Source organism: Grammomys surdaster, unplaced genomic scaffold (assembly GCF_004785775.1).
Source record: "Grammomys surdaster isolate TR1022 unplaced genomic scaffold, NIH_TR_1.0 348, whole genome shotgun sequence".
Lineage (NCBI taxonomy): Eukaryota > Metazoa > Chordata > Mammalia > Rodentia > Muridae > Grammomys > Grammomys surdaster.
In genome coordinates, this window is record NW_021604767.1 from 5,427,478 (window position 1) to 5,445,579 (window position 18,102).

General features: G+C 38.4%; 1 protein-coding gene across 4 annotated transcripts in view; it reads left to right on the top strand.

Moving 5' to 3' along the window:
• Reps1 (RALBP1 associated Eps domain containing 1) overlaps nt 1-18,102 on the top strand; it is a 75,316-nt gene that overhangs the window by 25,159 nt on the left and 32,055 nt on the right. For all 4 annotated transcript variants that reach the window (XM_028779225.1, XM_028779226.1, XM_028779227.1 and 1 more), the window contains exons 2-4: nt 14,060-14,183; nt 17,393-17,589; nt 17,720-17,873. In XM_028779225.1, coding sequence (XP_028635058.1) covers nt 14,060-14,183; nt 17,393-17,589; nt 17,720-17,873 — 475 coding nt within the window. The remainder of the gene's footprint in view (nt 1-14,059; nt 14,184-17,392; nt 17,590-17,719; nt 17,874-18,102) is intronic.

Sequence of the window (18,102 nt, forward strand, 5' to 3'; positions counted from 1 at the left end):
GTATTCTGAGTAGGCTGTGAGATCACGATCCACCCACCTTAAACCTCTGGCAATCTGGGATAATAGGATTCTGGGAAATTTTTATACTACCACTCCTGACCCACCCACTTTGAAAACTGATAATGACTAGAAAGGGAAGATCTTCTATTACGTGTTTTGTTTTGATGCAGAATCTCAAGTAGCTATGTAGCCAAAAATGATGTTGAGCTTCTACTCTTGCTGCACTGCCTCCCAATAGTGGGGTTACAACCCTGTGTATTACACTGGGCTTGTGTAATGATTGAGCTTCAGGCATGGTAAGTAAGCATTCTGACCACTGACTCCATTTCCACCTCTGCTGTGTTTCACCATGTTAAAGGCTTTTTCATAAAATTTTATTTTGGAAAGCGATTAACAGTTTTCTAGGTATCCCTATCTCAGTATTGTAGAGAGTTTCCATATATTCTTCATTCTGGTTTTTAAGTTTTGATGTTCCATGATTCAGCTCACGGATAACCTATACAGGAAATTGGACATCTGTTTTTTCTTGGTCACTTCTTACCTCAGACAGGAAATACTTGCAGCCAATGTTTCTGTTCTCCACATTCCATGCACTCTTCCATTCTGAGGATAGGAATAGGGTTTTGCTGTAGATAGCTGCACCCCCATTACTACAGTGTGAGCATGCAGATGTGGAGTGGTAGAAGAAAGACACCCATTTGACTTATGCTCTCCCCTTGGTTGGGCCCTCTGGCCTTTGGCAAGCTGGTCACTATGATGCCTTCTTTTTTGGTATCATATGAGTTCCACTCTGGTGTATTCCTTGATGTCATGAGTGTTTTGTCCACATGTGTATTTGTGTACCATGTGCATGCCTGGTGTTCAAGGCCTGAAGAGGGTATCATATCCTCTGGAACTGGAGTTCCAGGCAGTTGTGAGCCACCATGTGAGTGCTGGGTGTCAATCCTGGGACCTCTAGAAGAGCAACCGGTACTCTTCACTGCTAAGCCATCTCTGTGGATCCACTACTTCAGTATTTTTAAGGATTGAATAGAAACTCTAGACCATTCAGCACTAGCCTAGCATTGTGTGTGCTCAAGGTATGTTAGTCCTTATATTTGTATGTATAGGCATAAAAATGCTCAGATGCCTTGCTTGGGGAAGGATTTGGGGGATTATTATTAAAGAACTATCCTTTTGTGCAGTTTTTAAAAAAATAAGCTTCATAGTATACAAGGCACAGGATTACTAAAGACTGCTGATAAGCAAGAAAGGGAAAAAAAAAAAAGACTTAGCACCAAAAGAGGTCCACCTTGAACAAAGAACAGAGCTAGTGAACTTTGATCAATGGTATTCCATTATGTGAGAGAGATACATGCTGGTTTTTCTTAAAGGCCTGTAATATATGGTTGCTATATCACAATGGATTCAGTTGTGTTGCCTAAGCCACAAGTTAACAATACTTAGAAGAATGGAAGTGTATTGCAAAAGGATTCACATCAAAGATTATAGTAAAATCCAGCTTAGGATATAGCTTGGTGATAAAGTATGTGCTTAGCATGCATAAATCCCTGAGTTCATCCCTAAGTATACACATAATAAACTACATGTTTATTAGTGAGTAAACCCATGGTCTCTCAGGAGAATGTAGTTTGCAAGAATGAGTCTCTGAAGTATCAACTGTGTAAAGTTCACTGTGACCAGGGTGGCAGATGACAAGTAATATTTATATGTAGAATACCATTGAATACAATCTCACTGATTGTCTACAGTAACCAAATAAGGTAGTTTACATTTGCACACACGGATGCACCATCATGTCACATATTATAACTTGAAGTACTGTGTTAGTGACACAAGTACCATTCTGTCTCCACTCACCTTACAGATTTTCTAGTGAGCTACAGTTGACTTTATTTCCCTTTCCCCACTCCTGACACTAGTGACATTTTGGTGAGCAGAGCATTTATAACAGAAGTCAATAGAGGCTGTCTTAGGAGTGATGCTTTATCCTTTCACAATTATTTATTTGGTATGAATGTGTGCACACATACAAGCCATGGTATATAGAGATCAGAGGATAACTTGTAGGATTCCTTGGGATTGAATACAGAACATCAGGCTTGACAACAATTGTCTTTATTGGCTGGACTGGGCTGTCTTACCCTTTTTTGAAACCAGCATTGATTTGGATCTCTTCTTTTCACACAATCAGTGTTCTGTGCTGCTTAGAAGGATGTTATTGTCAACCAAAATTTTTTTTTAAATTTTTTTATTGGATGTTTTATTTACATTTCATATGTTGTCCCCTTACCCCATCCCTCACCCACCCGGGAACCCCCTATCCCCTTACCCCTCCTCCTTCTTCTCTGTGGATGTAACCCCTACCTATTCCCCCCCCCACTCCCACTTCCCCACCCTCAAAATTCCCACCCCCTGGGGCGTCCAGCCTTCATGAGGTCAAGGATCTCATCTTCCAGCAGGGCCCTTCACTCTTACATATTCAGCTGAAGCCCTGGATCCCTACCTAAGTGCTCCCAGGCTGGTGGTTTAGACCCTGGGAGCTGTGGTTGGTTGGTATTGTTGCTCTCCTCATGGTGCCGCAAACCCTTTCAGTCTTCACTCTAACTTCTCCATTGAGAACCCCATTATCAGTTCAATGGCTAGTTGTGAGCATCTGCCTCTGAATATGTCAGACTCTTGAAGGCCTCTGAGGAGACATCCATATCAGGCTCTTATCAGCATGCACTTCCTGACTTCCATCCACATCAGCATCTACCTTTGGTGACTGCACATGGGATGTCAACCAAAATTTTTAGCACTAATATTTAGCTGTTATATGTGTGTGTTTAACTTTAAATTACATTTATTTGTGTATGTGTATGGCTATGAATGTTACTCAGCATGTGTGTGGCTGTCCGAGGACAGCTTGCAAAAATGAGTTCTCTGTCTCTAACCTTGTCTTTACCCATCTTGGTAGCCAGTGTTCAGCTGGCTTTTTCGTTTTATTTAGTCTCAGACCCCAACTTACAGAGTGATACTGCCTACATTTAGTGTGGGTTTTCTCACTTCAGTTAGCCTAATCTGGATAACCTCTCAAAGATAGACCTAGAGGCATTTCTCTTCAGTGATTGTAGATCTTATTGACAATCAACATTAATCACTGCAGAAATGTATGTATTAGTGTAAAAAGGCCTTTGAGTTATGTATGATAAAGCCACACACTGTGATCATGTGCATGTAAAACATGTTACTTATTTGTGCATTTATATTTATAATAGAAAAAATGGAAGAATATGTGACTGGAATATGTAACCGTTAGTTACGATGTTTTTTTAAAGAAACTCTTAGTTTCTTAGCTTTGATTTATTTCCCCATGATCATGTAACTTTTACAGTGTTAAAAAATAATAAAGCTTGAACGCTTAGCTGTCAGTGATGTGCCAACAACCACAACCACTACCTGCTCTGGATTTCCCAGGAGAGTTTGATGTCTAAGGAGGGGATCTGAGAATGTCTATCCTAAGAGGAATTTCAAGTGTTTCTTGTGGTTAGGTAACCAGGCACTGGAGGAAGAGGAAACTGCCCACAAATTTGGGTAATTAGTATTTGGGTAAAGAGAAGAAAGTATATGAATGAGACTACTTTCAAAGATGTTGAATTACTAAATAGCAAAAATTGGAAGTCATGAATGATTCTGTAGGAAATGGTCAAATAAAATAAGTAGTTGAAATAAACAAAAAGCTTAAAAATAAAAACCCAACGTATTTACAGACATACATACCCACAAGCAGCTGAGACATTTATGAGTTCAATCTGCAGTTATAGGTGAATGCAACTTCATGGAACACCTGATCCTAACTAGTTAAAATACTACAGAATGTGGAGAAAGAGTAAAGCTTGCTATTTTAGTTTATTTTAGTTAGTAGAGTATACCAGTTGAAAAACCAAACATCACATTATTTTAAGATTGTGACTAAAGTTTTATAAATATTATTTGGAAGAGTAATAAATCACAAATAAAGGGAATTCATTTCAAGAATCAAAGTATAGTTCCGTATTAGGACAGTTTATAATTCACAATAGAAGAGAGAAAAAGTCTTAAAGCTTTCTTCCCAAATCTACATCATAATATTATTATTTATATCTTTAAGAATAAGACACACACACACACACACACACACACACACCAAAAAAAAGGCCTCTGAAGAGTGGAACTGGTTCACTAGCATAAACCACTGTGGCAGGTTGTTGGCCAGAACCCCTGGGAAGACTAGTAGCAGCAATGGTTATGTTCAAGCTTGAAACAAGTTATTGCTTTCCTGAGTAAAATCTCAAATGATTCTGACAAAGGAAAGTAAGTGACAGCAGCCCAGGAAGATCTGCCTAACCCTATTATATTTAAGTGACTTAGAATAATGTGGTTAGGCCAAACTGTATAAGGAGTCCAGAATACATGCAACTTGGGTTTTCAAGTTACTGCAGAAATGATAGTTTTTCAATAAACAGGTAATTTTTTAGGAGGACTGAGTGACTTGCTTTTCATTTCAAAAACAAATTCTAGTTTAGTGAGACATATGTTTTCAGTATGGCAAACCTAAATGCTAGAAAACAGAAGAAATGATAAATTGTTTAAAAACGATAACATTTCTATGACCAGGAGAACTTTTTGAAAGTCCAACTAGGAAGCTGCGTATGTGATAATGTGGTGGCTCCTGCCTGAGTCTTCAGCTTCATCCATTGATTCTCAGCCTCCTCTCCCAACCACACCCTCGTCTCCTCTCTTTAATTAGCCATTCTTTCTGTTCCTGTTGGAATCTCAGCAGTTTTGATGAGACATAATTGGTGCTAAGCAAATGTCATTGAATGAATTAATCCCTCAACAGTTTGGAGATCGATAACATTAGTATAATAAAACTTATTGAAATAATAGTGAAGACTGTTGGAAACCAGGAAAGGATGTTAGGAAGTAGCTTATAATTATATAATTATAGCTAACAATTGTAAATTTTAATACATAGAAATCAAAACATCCATGTTTTTTTGACTTTTTAAAAATAAATATTTTTATTGAGAATATCATTACAATGTATTTTGATCTTTCACTTCCAACTTTTCCTTTAACTTATTCCAAATTCAAAACCACCTTGTCCACCCATTAATAAGCCATCGGTTACAATTTATGCTTCCATTTACTTCTGAATTTGGGGCCATCCAGTGACTGGTGCATGGCAACCTACTAGGAGCCACACTCTTAAAATCAAGTCTCCCGCATTGAGAAGCCATCAGCCGCCCATAGGCCCTCAGTTAGAGCGAAGCTCATGGGGCCCTTCTTGCTCCATGTCAGGATGTTGATGGGATTGAGATTGTTCAGTTGTTCAGCTGCTGTGATTTCATGAGGGAGTTGGCTCTTACTGCCCCTCTTCTGTGGTGGTGTCTGAGCACCTCACTTATTCCCTACATTTGGCCAGTTGTGTCACTGCATAGAAGAACCCCTGATGTCTGAGAGCTGCACTAATCTGCAAGTCGAATGATAGGAGCTTAGTTTGATACTGTGAACATTTAGCAAAGTAATAGTGATAGTCACATCCTTTAGAGCCTGTGAGCTTCCAAGCATGTGTTCTTTCGCAGATTTACAGTAGCCAGCATATATTTTCTCCTGTTGAGGGAGCCTTAAATTCAATCAAAAAACAGTTGGTTACTCTCATAATACATAACATAAATGACACTGTTGCACCTATAGTCATCTCCTGGCACTCTGGACATTACCGCAACTCATAGGATTCACACTGAGTAAGAGTGTTGGTGAATTTCCACCCCCATTCCCCTACGACCATCCTGCATAGCACCTTCCAGTACCATGAGAGTTAGCCAACAAGAAAGAGGCTTCCTATCAGCACCCTGTACCAGCTTATTCTCTGAGTCCTGTGACCAGTGTATGTGGAGTCTTCAGCAATAGGACTTACCATCACATTATGGGAAAACCAGGAACAATAGCCTCTATTTTTTTTTGGGGGGGGGGGGAATGGTCTCGGGGATGCATCTTACCAACAGCTCCAGCAGAGGTAAACAACACATGGCACCGAGCTTTTTATTTGCCCACTATTCTATCTTCTAGAATGAGTATAATCTCTCCTTTGTAAACTCTTTCATATGGAAAAAAAGTATATGTATGAAGCTGTTTAAATAGTGGATTTCCATAGGGCTTTTCCAGATATCCTACCATTACTTACTCTTCCTCCTCTGCCCTTTTCTGCCCCCTCTCTCCCCTCCCCCTTTCTTATCGCTATCCCCCTCCAATAAGATTTCTTTTCTCTTCTGATTGCTAACAGCATCTTTCCTAAAAGTCAGCAAATGACTCTGATCTTTTTTTAGGTCTTTCTCTTGTCTGACATTAACTAGAATATTTTAGATGATTTGTTTTCTAAACCAAAGTATCTAAGATCTGCAATGATTCCCAAAGAGGCATTAGGCAGTCAGAAATGGGAGTGAATTAGAACAATAATTACACAAAAAATGTGACTTTCCTTTGTTAATTCTGCATTTTTCCCCTCATAGTTTTCTAGTGGCTTCATCTGCTGCTTTAAATTTTCTTTGCCTATTTACATTTCCTCACAAGTACATGCCCCTTAGTGGCATAACTAAGAATTCCAGTGTCAATGACACAACAAACATTAACCCTTTTTTTTCTTTTATTTCATGCAAACAAATAGTTGCTGCTATGATATTACTTATCCATCAATAGTTCTTTTTGAAGTTCTATGAATACTTTCTTTAGACAGTAGCACAACATCTTAACTATGTCTTACCTTCATTTGAATGTTTCAAGTAACAGAAACTGGTTAATCAGATAGGAATTTGTGCTAGTGTATGACAAGCTACTTGGACAGTCTTCCCATCATGTCTTTCACTAGCTTGGTTAAAGTTGCACCAATATATTTTATATTACTTGTGGCTATTGTGAGAGGTGACATTTCTCTGATTTCTTTCTTAGTCCATTTATCATTTGTATAATGGAGGGCTACTTTTTTTTTTTTTAAGTTGATATTGTATCCAGTCACTTTGGTGAAGGTGTTTTTCAACTGTAGGGCTGTAGGAATTCTCTGTTAGAATTTGGGGCTGGGGCATTTATATATACTATCATATCATCTGAATAGCAATACTTCCAATTTATATCCCTTTGATCTCCTTAGTTGTCTTATTGCACCTGCTAAAACTTTAAGTACTATATTGAATAGATAGGGAGATAGTAGACAGACAGCCTTGTCTTGTCCCTGATTTTAATGAGATTGCTTTAAGTTTCTCTCCATTTAATTTGATGTTGGCTATTAGCTTGCTGTATATTGCCTTTATTGTGTTTAGGTATGTGCTTTGTATTCTTGATCTCTCCACGACTTTTAACATGAAGAGGTGTTGGATTTTTTCAAAGGCTTTTTCAGCATCTAATGAGATGATCATGTGATTTTTTTTTCTTTCAGTTTGTTTACATGGTAGATTCTGTTGATGGATTTTCGTATATTGAACTTCTCTGCATCCCTGGGTTGAAGCCTACTTGATTATGATGGATGGTGTTCTTGATGTATTCCTGAATAAAGTTTGTGAATATTTTATTGAGTATTTTCGCATGAATGTTCATAAGAGAAATTGGTCTGAAATTCTCTTTCTTTACTGAATCTTTGTGTGGTTTAGATATCAGGGTGACTATGGCCTCATAAAATGAGTTTGGCAGTGTTCTTTCTGTTTCTATTTTGTGGAATAATTTGAAGAGTACTGGTACTAGCTTTTCTCTGAAAGTCTTGTAAAATTCTACCTTAAAAGCCTCTGGCCCTCGGTTTGACTTTGGTTGGGAGACTTAATGACTAACTATTTTTATTTCCTTAAGGATTGTAGAACTGTTTAGATAAGTTTACATGATCTTTTTAACTTTGGTAAGTGGTATCTTTCTTGACAATCACCCATTTCATTTATATTCTACAATTTTGTGGAGTACAGTCTTTTGAAGTAATACCTAATGATATTTTGAATTTCCTCAGTTTCTATTGTTATGTCTCCCTTTTCATTTCTGATTTTGTTAATTTGGATACTGTCTCTGTGACTTTAGTTAGTTTAGCTAAGTGTTTGTCTATTTTGTTGATTTTCCCAAAGAACCAGCTCTTAGTTTTGTTGATTCTTTGTATTGTTCTCTTTGTTTCTGTTTGACTGATTTCATCCCTGAGATTGACTATTTCCTGCTGTCTACTCCTCTTGGGTATGTTTGCTCTTTTGTTCTAGAGCATTTAGGTGTGCGTTTATTTATTTATTTATTTAGAATCAACAGGCAACAGAATAACTGAACGCAGAAACTAGCATCCTAATTTTGTAAGCTATTTAAGTTATAAATCCTCCGTGGCACATCCCAGCAGATCCGGAAACCGGAGCCTCTCACTACCTATATTGTGTCTCCATGCTTTCTCCCGTCCAAAAGGAAGTATCTTTCTCCTGCCTCCCCTCTTCCTCTCTCCAACCCAGAAATCCCGCCTACTCACCCAGCAGTTGGTTCATTGAGATCTTAATTCATTAGCTGAAGGTTCTGCCACATCTCACCTTTTCTGTCCAATTTTTAAAAAATAAAAACAAAAAAAATCCCTTTCCTCTCAAATATAAACTGAGAGTAACTATTACCATTCTGTAATGTATAAAGTACAAGATATGCCTAATATCCAGTCCATCATTTTTGTCAATTAAATAGAACACTTTGTTATGTATTCTAACTTTAAAAAGACTTATAATTCCATCTCTTATGTCTTGGTTTAGCTTGTATACTATCTAGGATATATCCTCTTAAATATATTCTCTCAATGCTAAATAGCCTGGGTTGACTATGAAAATATAACTAGTCTTTCAACCCCATCAGAAATCCAAGAATGACCAACATTATCTGAAAATAAAGGAAGCCTAATACAGCTTCCAGAACTGAGACAAATTCTAGAGACAGCTGCCTACCTATACAGCCCCTGTATGTCAGGAAGTTGGAGCATCAGTCTTCAGCCTTCTGGCCCAGGATCATCTGACAGACCTTTGTAATGCAGAATTTTGAAGCACTGATTACCCTGTCTTGGCAGAGATTATCAGTTGACTATTCTGAGTAGTATGTCCTTTTTCTGGACAGTATTTTGTCTGTAGATGAAATAGGCCATTTCTGCCCAGTGGCTACCAAGCCACAATGTACTACCCCACCTGGAGGTAAAGACGCCCAGTTTCTTCTTGAATCCACAAAAGGGGAGCTACTAGGAGCAGATATGTCTCAACAACGAAAGAATAAATAACATTAAATGTCACATTCTGTAGGTTTCTGACATTTTTGAAAACCATCTATCTATGTAAAGTAATCTGGACTGTTGTCTGTTAACTACTCTTAGCTATTTCTAAATAAAATATTGATTCTGCATCAACATATATTCTGTACCAATGTAAGAATTATAACTTCAACTTAGTAATTATTATAAATATTTCTACCAAATGAGATTATGGCTACACAATCAATTCTAGCTATATACTGTTAAATTCTGATCATTACTAAATTCCCCAGAAAGACAACCTTAGAATAATGACCTCCAGACCCCCAAGTCCAGGGATCCAGGATGACAACTCTTCATAACTTCTTCCTGCTGAGTATGGGCATTGAGATATCTTTGAAGGGTGGGGGTAGGGAAAATGGGGGAGTTGGTTAGGCCTTAAGAAGGGTATGCCAACGAGCCTCTGATGTCTGTATTCTGACTGGATCCTGCTGAAAATCCATGAGATTAGGAGTCAGTTCAGCAGATCAGTTCAGCATGTCTGACAATCTCACCAAAGCTGTAGTATACAAATCTCAAAACAAAATTTTAGCATCATCAGGCTATCTTGATGGATTGTATTAGTCTGTATAGGGTGTTCAGACTAGTTAGGATGAAATTCTACTCCAAACATAAGTCTTCATTCGTGCCATGTGATGGGTGGCACAAAGAATATTTTTTGTTTGATTCAAATCTGATCCATATAACTCTGAAACATGTGTAGATACTAATCACCTTTTCTAAAAATGCAAAGACAAAACCTTTCTCCTAAATCAGCTTAACCTTCAGTTGGGAGCCAGGAAAACTTGTATCCTGCCTTCTCCTCCAGAGGAATAATAAAACAACCAAAAACTCATAATCCTACTCATTTTGATAATAAAAAAATGCAAAACAAATGAAATAAACTAAACCAATTTGTCATGCCAGGATATTAACCCAAAATTCCCATGGAGCCCACAAACAATGAATTTGAGGTTTTTTGCAGACTGTATTATACCATCTATCTGTTATGCTCTCTGCCTGGAGCTACAGACATTTATTAATCAGGAAATTATCACTGCTTTCTACTTGGAGTCAGTAAATTTTCCCTATCCTGGTTCTGGACCATGGGCAAAATTCCCCATGTGATTTGGACAAACTCTTCATATAAATCTATCCTAAAAACAAATAATCCCAATTTTATAAATTCACAGTTCAATCAATATCTGTCCCAAGAAGTAGGCAGCTTCCACTCTCTGCCTCTCTATGACTCAGAGCAGCCATCTTGTCTCTTTTCACAGCAGGGGACTTCAGAGCACTCTTTGTTTCAAGATGCTTGAGTCATCATGTGACTTAACTGCCCCACTTGTCAAACCTCTAAATTTCTAACTAAATTTCTAACTCATAGGCTAAGAATCTTAAATTTCTAGTGGATTCTTGCTTAACATGTTGGGCGCCAATTGTTGCGTGAAATATTTTTAAAAAGCAATCCACGCTGCTGCCAGCATGGCACTGGCAGGAAGGCTGGCCTGTTTTCAGCCTGACAGATTCTGACTCAAAGTTCCAAAATCTCTCCACTCAGCTCACTAAATTACCATGGCGGACCACTGCTATGCATGCCCCACACTTCCAAATTCCCGTGACTGCCTGAGGTGTCCTGCCATGGGATATTTCTCTGGAACCTAGCTGAGACACCGCTGTATGAAGGAAAACACACAATCTTAGTTTAGAATCAACAGGCAACACAATTGCTAGGCGCAGAAGCTAACATCCTAATTTTGTAAGCAATTTAAATTATAAATCCTCTGGTGGCAGATCTGGGGGGACTGTGGGCTCTTGCTACCTACATTGTGACTCCATGCTTTCTCCTGTCCAAAAGCTAGATGTGCTTTTAAATTGCTGGTATGTGCGAACTTTGTAATTTCTTTTTGGAGGCATTTAGTGCTATGAACTTTCCTCTTTGCACTACTTTCATTATGTTCCATAGGTTTGAGTGTGTTGTTCCTTCATTTTCATTGAATTCTAGAAAGTCTTTAATTTCTTTCTTTATTTCTTTTCTGACTCAAGAGATCATTGAGTAGAAAGTTGAGCTTCCATGAGTATGTGAGCTCTCTGTTGTTGAAGTCCAGCTTTTATCCATGGTGATCTCATGAGATGCAAGGGTTTATTTCAAGCTTCTTTGTGACAGATTGTGTGGTAAATTTGGGAGGTTCTGTGATGTACTGAGAAGTGTTTGGGTAAAATGTTCTGTAGATATCTGTGAGGGCCATTTGGTTCATAACTTCTGTTAATTTCACTGTATCTCTGTTTAGTTTCTGTTTTGATGACCCATCCACTGTTGAGAGTGGGATGTTGAAGTTCCCCACTCTTATTATGTGAGGTTTGATATGTGATAAGCTTTAGTAATGTTTCTTTTATGAGTGTGGGTGCTCTCGTATTTGGGGCATAGATGTTCAGAATTGAGACGTCATCTTGGTGAATTTATTCCTTTGATGAGTATGAAGTATTCTTCCCATCTTTTTTGATTACTTTTGCTTGAAAGTATATTTTATTAGCTATTAGAATGGCTTCTTCAGCTTGTTTCTTGGGTCTTTTTGCTTGGAATACCTTTTCCAAACTTTTGCTATGAGGTAGTGTCTATCTTTGTTGCTGAGGTATGTTTCTTGTATGCAACAGAATGATGGATCCTATTAATGTATCCAGTCTCTTAGCCTGTGTCTTTTTACTGGGGAATTGAGTCCACTGATGTTGAGAGATATTAATGTCCAATGATTGTTAGTTCCTGTTATTTTGATGTTGGTAGTGGTACTGTGTGTGTGTGTGTGTGTGTGTGTGTCTGTCTGTCTGTCTTGATTTTTCTGTGAAATGATTAATTTCTTGTGTTTTCTTGGGTGTAGTTACCCTCCTTGTTGGAGCTTTACTTCTAGTATCCTCTGTAGGACTGGATTAGTGGAAAGATTTTGTTTAAATTTGGCTTTATCATGGAATATCTTGGTTTCTCCATCTATGGTGATTGAAAGTTTTTCTAGGTATAGTAATCTAGGCTGACATCTGTGGCCTCTTAGAGTCTGTAAGACATCTGTCCAGGCTCTTCTGGCTTTTGGTGTCTCTGTTGAGAAGTCTGCTATAATTCTGATAGGTCTGCCTTTATATGTGACTTGGCCTTTTTCCCTTGCAGCTTTTAATATTCTTTCTTTGTTCTGTGCATTTTGTGTTTTGATTATGTGGCAGGATGATTTTCTTTTCTGATCCAGTCTATTTGATGATCTGTAAGCTGCTTGAATGTTTATAGCCATCTGTTTCTTTAGGTTAGGGAAGTTTTCTTCTATGATTTTGTTAAAGATGTTTTGTGGGCCTTTGAACTGAAAATATTCTCCCTCTTCTATTTCTATTATTCTTAGGTTTAGTCTTTTCATAGTGTCCTGAATTTCCCGAATGTTTATGTTAGAAACTTTTTAGATTTGATGTTTTCTTTGACAAGTGTGTCAGTTTCTTCTATTGTCTGAGATTCTCTCTTCTATTTCTAATATTCTGTTAGTGATACTTGAACCTGTAGTTCCTATTCTCTTTCATAGGTTTTCCATCTCCAGGGTTGCCTCTATTTGTGTTTTCTTTATTGCTTCTATTTCCATTTTCAGGTGTTGAATAGTTTTATTCATTTCCTTTACCTGTTTGATTGTATTTTCCTGTATTTCTTTGACGAATTTATTTGTTTCTTCTTTAAAGGCCTCTATCATCTTTGTAAGATGAGACTTAAGGTCATAGTCTAGCTCTTCAGGTATGTTAGAATATCCAGGACTTGCTGTTGTAGGAAAGCTGGATTCTGATGGTGCCATATTGTACTGGCTTTTGTTGCTTGTGTTCTTGTACTTGCTTTGAGCCATGTGGTTATCTCTGGTTTTGGCTTGTCCAGTAGTTCCTGGCAATAGCAGGCCTCTGGGTCTAGTTTTCCCTGGTGGCAGCAGGCCTCCTGGGAGGCAGGCAGAGCTGCTGCTCAGGGAGTGAAGTGCAGATCCATGATTGTAGGTAGATGTTTGGACCAGAAGATAGAGCACAGAAAGCAGAAAGGATACTGACCTTGTGGGGGGGGGGGGGGTGGGGGCCGGGGGGAAGGTTGGGGATTGTGGCATGGGAATCTCCCCTGGTTGTCCCTGGTGGGAGCAAGTCTTCTGGGAGGCAGGCTGATCTGTTGACTGGGGAATAAAGTTCAGATCTGCCATTGCAGGTAGAGGGGTGGACTGAAAGATGGAGCTCAGAAAGGACGGGGCTGACCTGACAGCTGACCTGAGATTGCTGGGAGCCTAGCAGGCTGGGTGTGCTCGGTGGGAGCAGGCCTCCCAGGAGGCAAGCAAAGCTGGGGAGTGGAATGCAGATCCATGATTGTAGATAGGGGTGTTGATGGGGGAATCCCTACTTCATCTTCTCCAGACAGTAGTTGAATGACTACAGTGTTCAATATGGATCTTTGAAGCACGCTCATGTTTTAAAGAAAAGTAGTATGATGTTAATATTGACTTTCTTGCCCTGCTTTCCAGGTGCTGGGATTAGAGGCTTGAACCACCACCCAGTTCTGGAAAAACTATAATTGTAGTAAAATTATGCACATCTTTTGACTTATTACAAAATTGGTGCCTATTGTTTTCAAATATGAACATGAAACTTGAGGGAATTTGTTATTACTTGAGATAGTAGAGAAATAGATTATTAGATACAAATAGGATAATTACTTACTGTTGGACAAAGAATTTTTGCCATAAATCTTAGTGTTAATGTTGTATTCTCTTGTAGATCATGGAGCTTTGTGGTGCAACAAGACTTGGTTATTTTGGAAGAAGTCAGTTCTACATTGCTTTGAAGCTTGTAGCTGTTGCCCAGTCTGGTTTCCCATTAAGAGTGGAAAGTATAAACACTGGTAAATATGTAATACATAAGTAACTAAAATGATAACATTCTTCTAATTACAAATAAAGTCAAATTCAATTGCTTATTAGCCTTTTTGATATTATAGTGGTCTTTGTGTTTTTGAAGTATCATGACTTATTATTAACACATGAAAATATTAGAAAAACATACATATATATATGTATATTTGTTATGCTGAAGAATATGCTTAACCTACCAGTGTATGTCATGCTTTTTAAATTTTAGTTTTAGTTTTATTTATTTTATTGTATGGATGTTTAGACTGCAAGTATGTCATGTCCATGCACCACAAGTGTGCCTGGTGCCTGTGGAGATCTAAAGAGGACATTGGATCATCTGGAACTGGAGTCAAGGCCAGTTTTGAGCCACCATGTAGGTGTTGGGAATCAAACTGGGGTCCTCTGAAAAAGCAGGAAGTATTCTTAACCCACGAGCTGTCTTCCAGCCACCTCCATTTTCTAGCCTCCTCAGTGATACCTATTTGATGACAATGGTAAAACAACTGTTCACTAAAGCAAGCCTTCACTAAAACTTACCTAGAATTTAGGTAAATGCTTTTTTAAAGCTAAATCATAAATAATAACCTCCATATATAGCTTCTTTATTTTATTATTTTATACTTTGTTTTTAGTGTATATGTAGGGGTGAATCTAGGACCTTACCCATGTAAGTCAAGTGTTTTCTATAACCCTACTCCTCATTTAGTTTTGAAACAGAATCTCACTAAGTTGCCCAGACTGGCCTTGAATTCATTCTGTAGCTTAGTCTGGCCTTGAGTTTGCTGTTCTTCTTTCTCAACATCCCAAGTAGAAGGCATTATAGGACTGAGCCACCCAGCTTCTTTTCTTATTTTATATTTGCTGGTGCTTTGTTTAAGAAAACTCCAATTTAGAAAACATTAACAAAACTCTGGTTGGAGGGTTGGTAAGAAGGCTTATTACCCAGTAAAGGTGTTGAAAACTGGTTGTAGAAATATTTAAAATCTGGCCAGGAGTTTGTAGCCCACTTTTGATTCTTGAGTTCCCAGATGAAAGACACACTGACAGCCTTTTTATTTACAATAAGTCCTAAACAGCTCAATAGCTGGGCAGCTGCCTACCCTCCATGTGTTAAAATCTACTTTCCTATTGATAACCCCAAGTTGTTACTTATTATTTATTTACTATGTTCCATTGGGGCTACTCTTAGCTACAGTTGGGTAGTCCTCGGGGCCACACTCTCTTGACTCTTAACCTATGGTGGCTTCTTCTTCCTTCTCTACTACACCTTCTTCTTCATAGTCCTCCTCTCTCCCCAAGCCCATGAAACCTAAACCTCACCTATGACTCTTCTGCCCAGCTATTGGTTGTTGGCATCTTTATTCACCAATGAGAATTAACTTGGGGACAGGGTCACAGGGTCTATGTGCACACTCCAGGTCTTGGGGTCCCACACTTAGCATTATAATAGACAGTAAAAGACAAAACCTCAACAACAGCCTGTTTCAAACCAGTGGGCCTATATGGTAGGAGGAACAGTCTCCACAAAGTGTCCTTTGACCTCTACATGTACACTGCTGTGCTCAAGTGTGTGTAGACCCAGATTTGTGGGGCGGGGGGGGGGGGAGGGAGAGGGCAGGGTGAGGGAAAGGGAGAGAGAATGAATAAGTGAGTGTCTAAAAAAGAAAAGAACAAAGCCAAACAATTTCTGGTTAATAGAAATAATATTAAAGAAGAATTAGCAGACTTAAACCTCATTTGCCCACCTTACAAAGTTTGCCTCAAATAATTCACTTTTTTGTTATTAGAGGCTTGCTGATGTAAAAGAAAATAAATATTCTAAAAAGAGAGATGCCTAAGTGTAGTTTTATACTTTCCATGGAGAAGTATGAATTTCTGTAATAGTCAGGTATTTTAGGCAGTCTTGGTGTGTAGCCTAGGCTGGCCTTAAAATCAGGCCCTGGAACTCCTGTGTGCTGATGTTTTTTATAGGTGTTTACCAACAGGCCTGACAAAATGGATATAATTTAAAGTATTAGCTTAGCTTCCTGTCACCTGGAAGTTTTCACTATGGTCCTCAGGCTTATTCTGCTATCTTCTTGTGTTAAAAGCATAAATTCTTCTCAGAGAACTTTGGATTCTTCACATACATACTAGATATGCTTAGCAATCTTATTTCTTCAGGTGAGACTTTATAGAGAAGCAAAGAGCCATGCCTTGAGAGGCATATGTCTTTAATCGTAACATTCAGGCAGAGGCAGACAGATTTCTTTGAGTTCAAGACAAGCCTGGTCTACATAGCAAGTTCCAAGCCAGCCATGACTACATAATGAGACCATGTCTCAATCAAATGAAAAAGAGATGAAACAAGCTGGGATGGAGGGGATTATGTTGGCCAAAGTGTGCTTTACTCTTTAAATGATTCTGTAGTTGTATTGTTCTAAAGGAGTATGGTTAGCCTTTAGACACGACATCAGTTTTTTATCCTCTATCAAAAGTTGGAGAATATTGGCAGAGAGTAATGAGCCAGACTAAAATAAGTAGATAGAATGCCATGTACTCAGCTGGGCATGGTGGTGGGCACACAAGGAGGTTTCATCTACATTAAGCTAGTCTTAAAGCTAGGTCAGGTATATAACATCTTACTTAAAACACCTAGTACAAGTAGAAGCAGCCTGAGGTCAAACTCTTCTACCCTAGCAATCTCAAGACCTTAGGTTCTTTGTAAGTAGGAACTTTGCAGGATTGATGTAGTTAACACACACACACACACACACACACACACACACACACACACAAATCATATCTCTTACTTGCCACTCCTTAAAGAACATTTTTGTTTTATCGTGTCTTTCTAGGTAAGCTTCTTTTTACAATGTTCCAAGAAATGTAATGGTCTAAATTTAGTAGTGATAGGCATTTCTAATATCTAATTCACTTCTTATTTCACCTTTTCATATGGGTGCCTTTTCTATTTTAAGTTAGTACAGGCTGAAAATTCAAAATATCTTGAGTACCAACATTATGCTCAAAAGGTTTCCATCATCTCAGATTTGTTTTTTGTTTTTTATTGTTAAATTGTTGTTTTATTAGAGATGTCAGCCTGTAAAGTCCATGCAAATATTCCAGATTTTTATAAACTCTGAAGTTTGAAACAATTTTGTTTCCAAGTATTTCAGGTAAGAAATACTGAACATGTAACTACTTTTGTGGTTAACAGTAAAGGATCTCCCTCTTCCACGATTTGTTGCTTCAAAGAATGACCAAGAATCTCGCCACACAGCCTCATATTCTTCAGATTCTGAGAACCAGGGCTCTTACTTGGGCGTGATTCCCCCTCCTCCTGGCAGGGGCCAAGTTAAGAAGGGACCTGGAAGTCATGATGCAGTTCAGCCTCGTCCATCTACAGATCAGCAGGTAGTCTCATGCATTTAAATGTCATCAGAGACATGTCCTGAGAGAGGTTTACTTACAAACACTTGTTAATATTTGATAATTAAAATGTCACCTCAAAGTGAAAATCTTTAAAGAACATTTTCCCCCTTAGGAACCTGCATCTCCAGTAGTTTCACCCCAGCAGTCCCCGCCAACTTCTCCACACACATGGAGGAAGCACGGCCGTCATCCCAGTGGAGGAAATAGTGAGAGACCTCTTACAGCACCAGGGCCATTCTGGTCTCCTTTTGGTGATGCACAATCAGGTATTTGGAGATTCTTTAGAAATACCATGTTTTTAACTTTGTAAATTAAAGGAAAATCATATTTCCCTGAGAAATTATTCCCAAGCCACTGCTTGTTATAAATTGAATTAATGGAAGCAGATTCAATGACGCATAGCTTTGAAAAGTAGCAGTTGTGTCTTTGATGCTTAGGCAAAAGTTTATGGATGCTAGATACCCAATGGTAAATGAATAATTATTTTCTACAAGA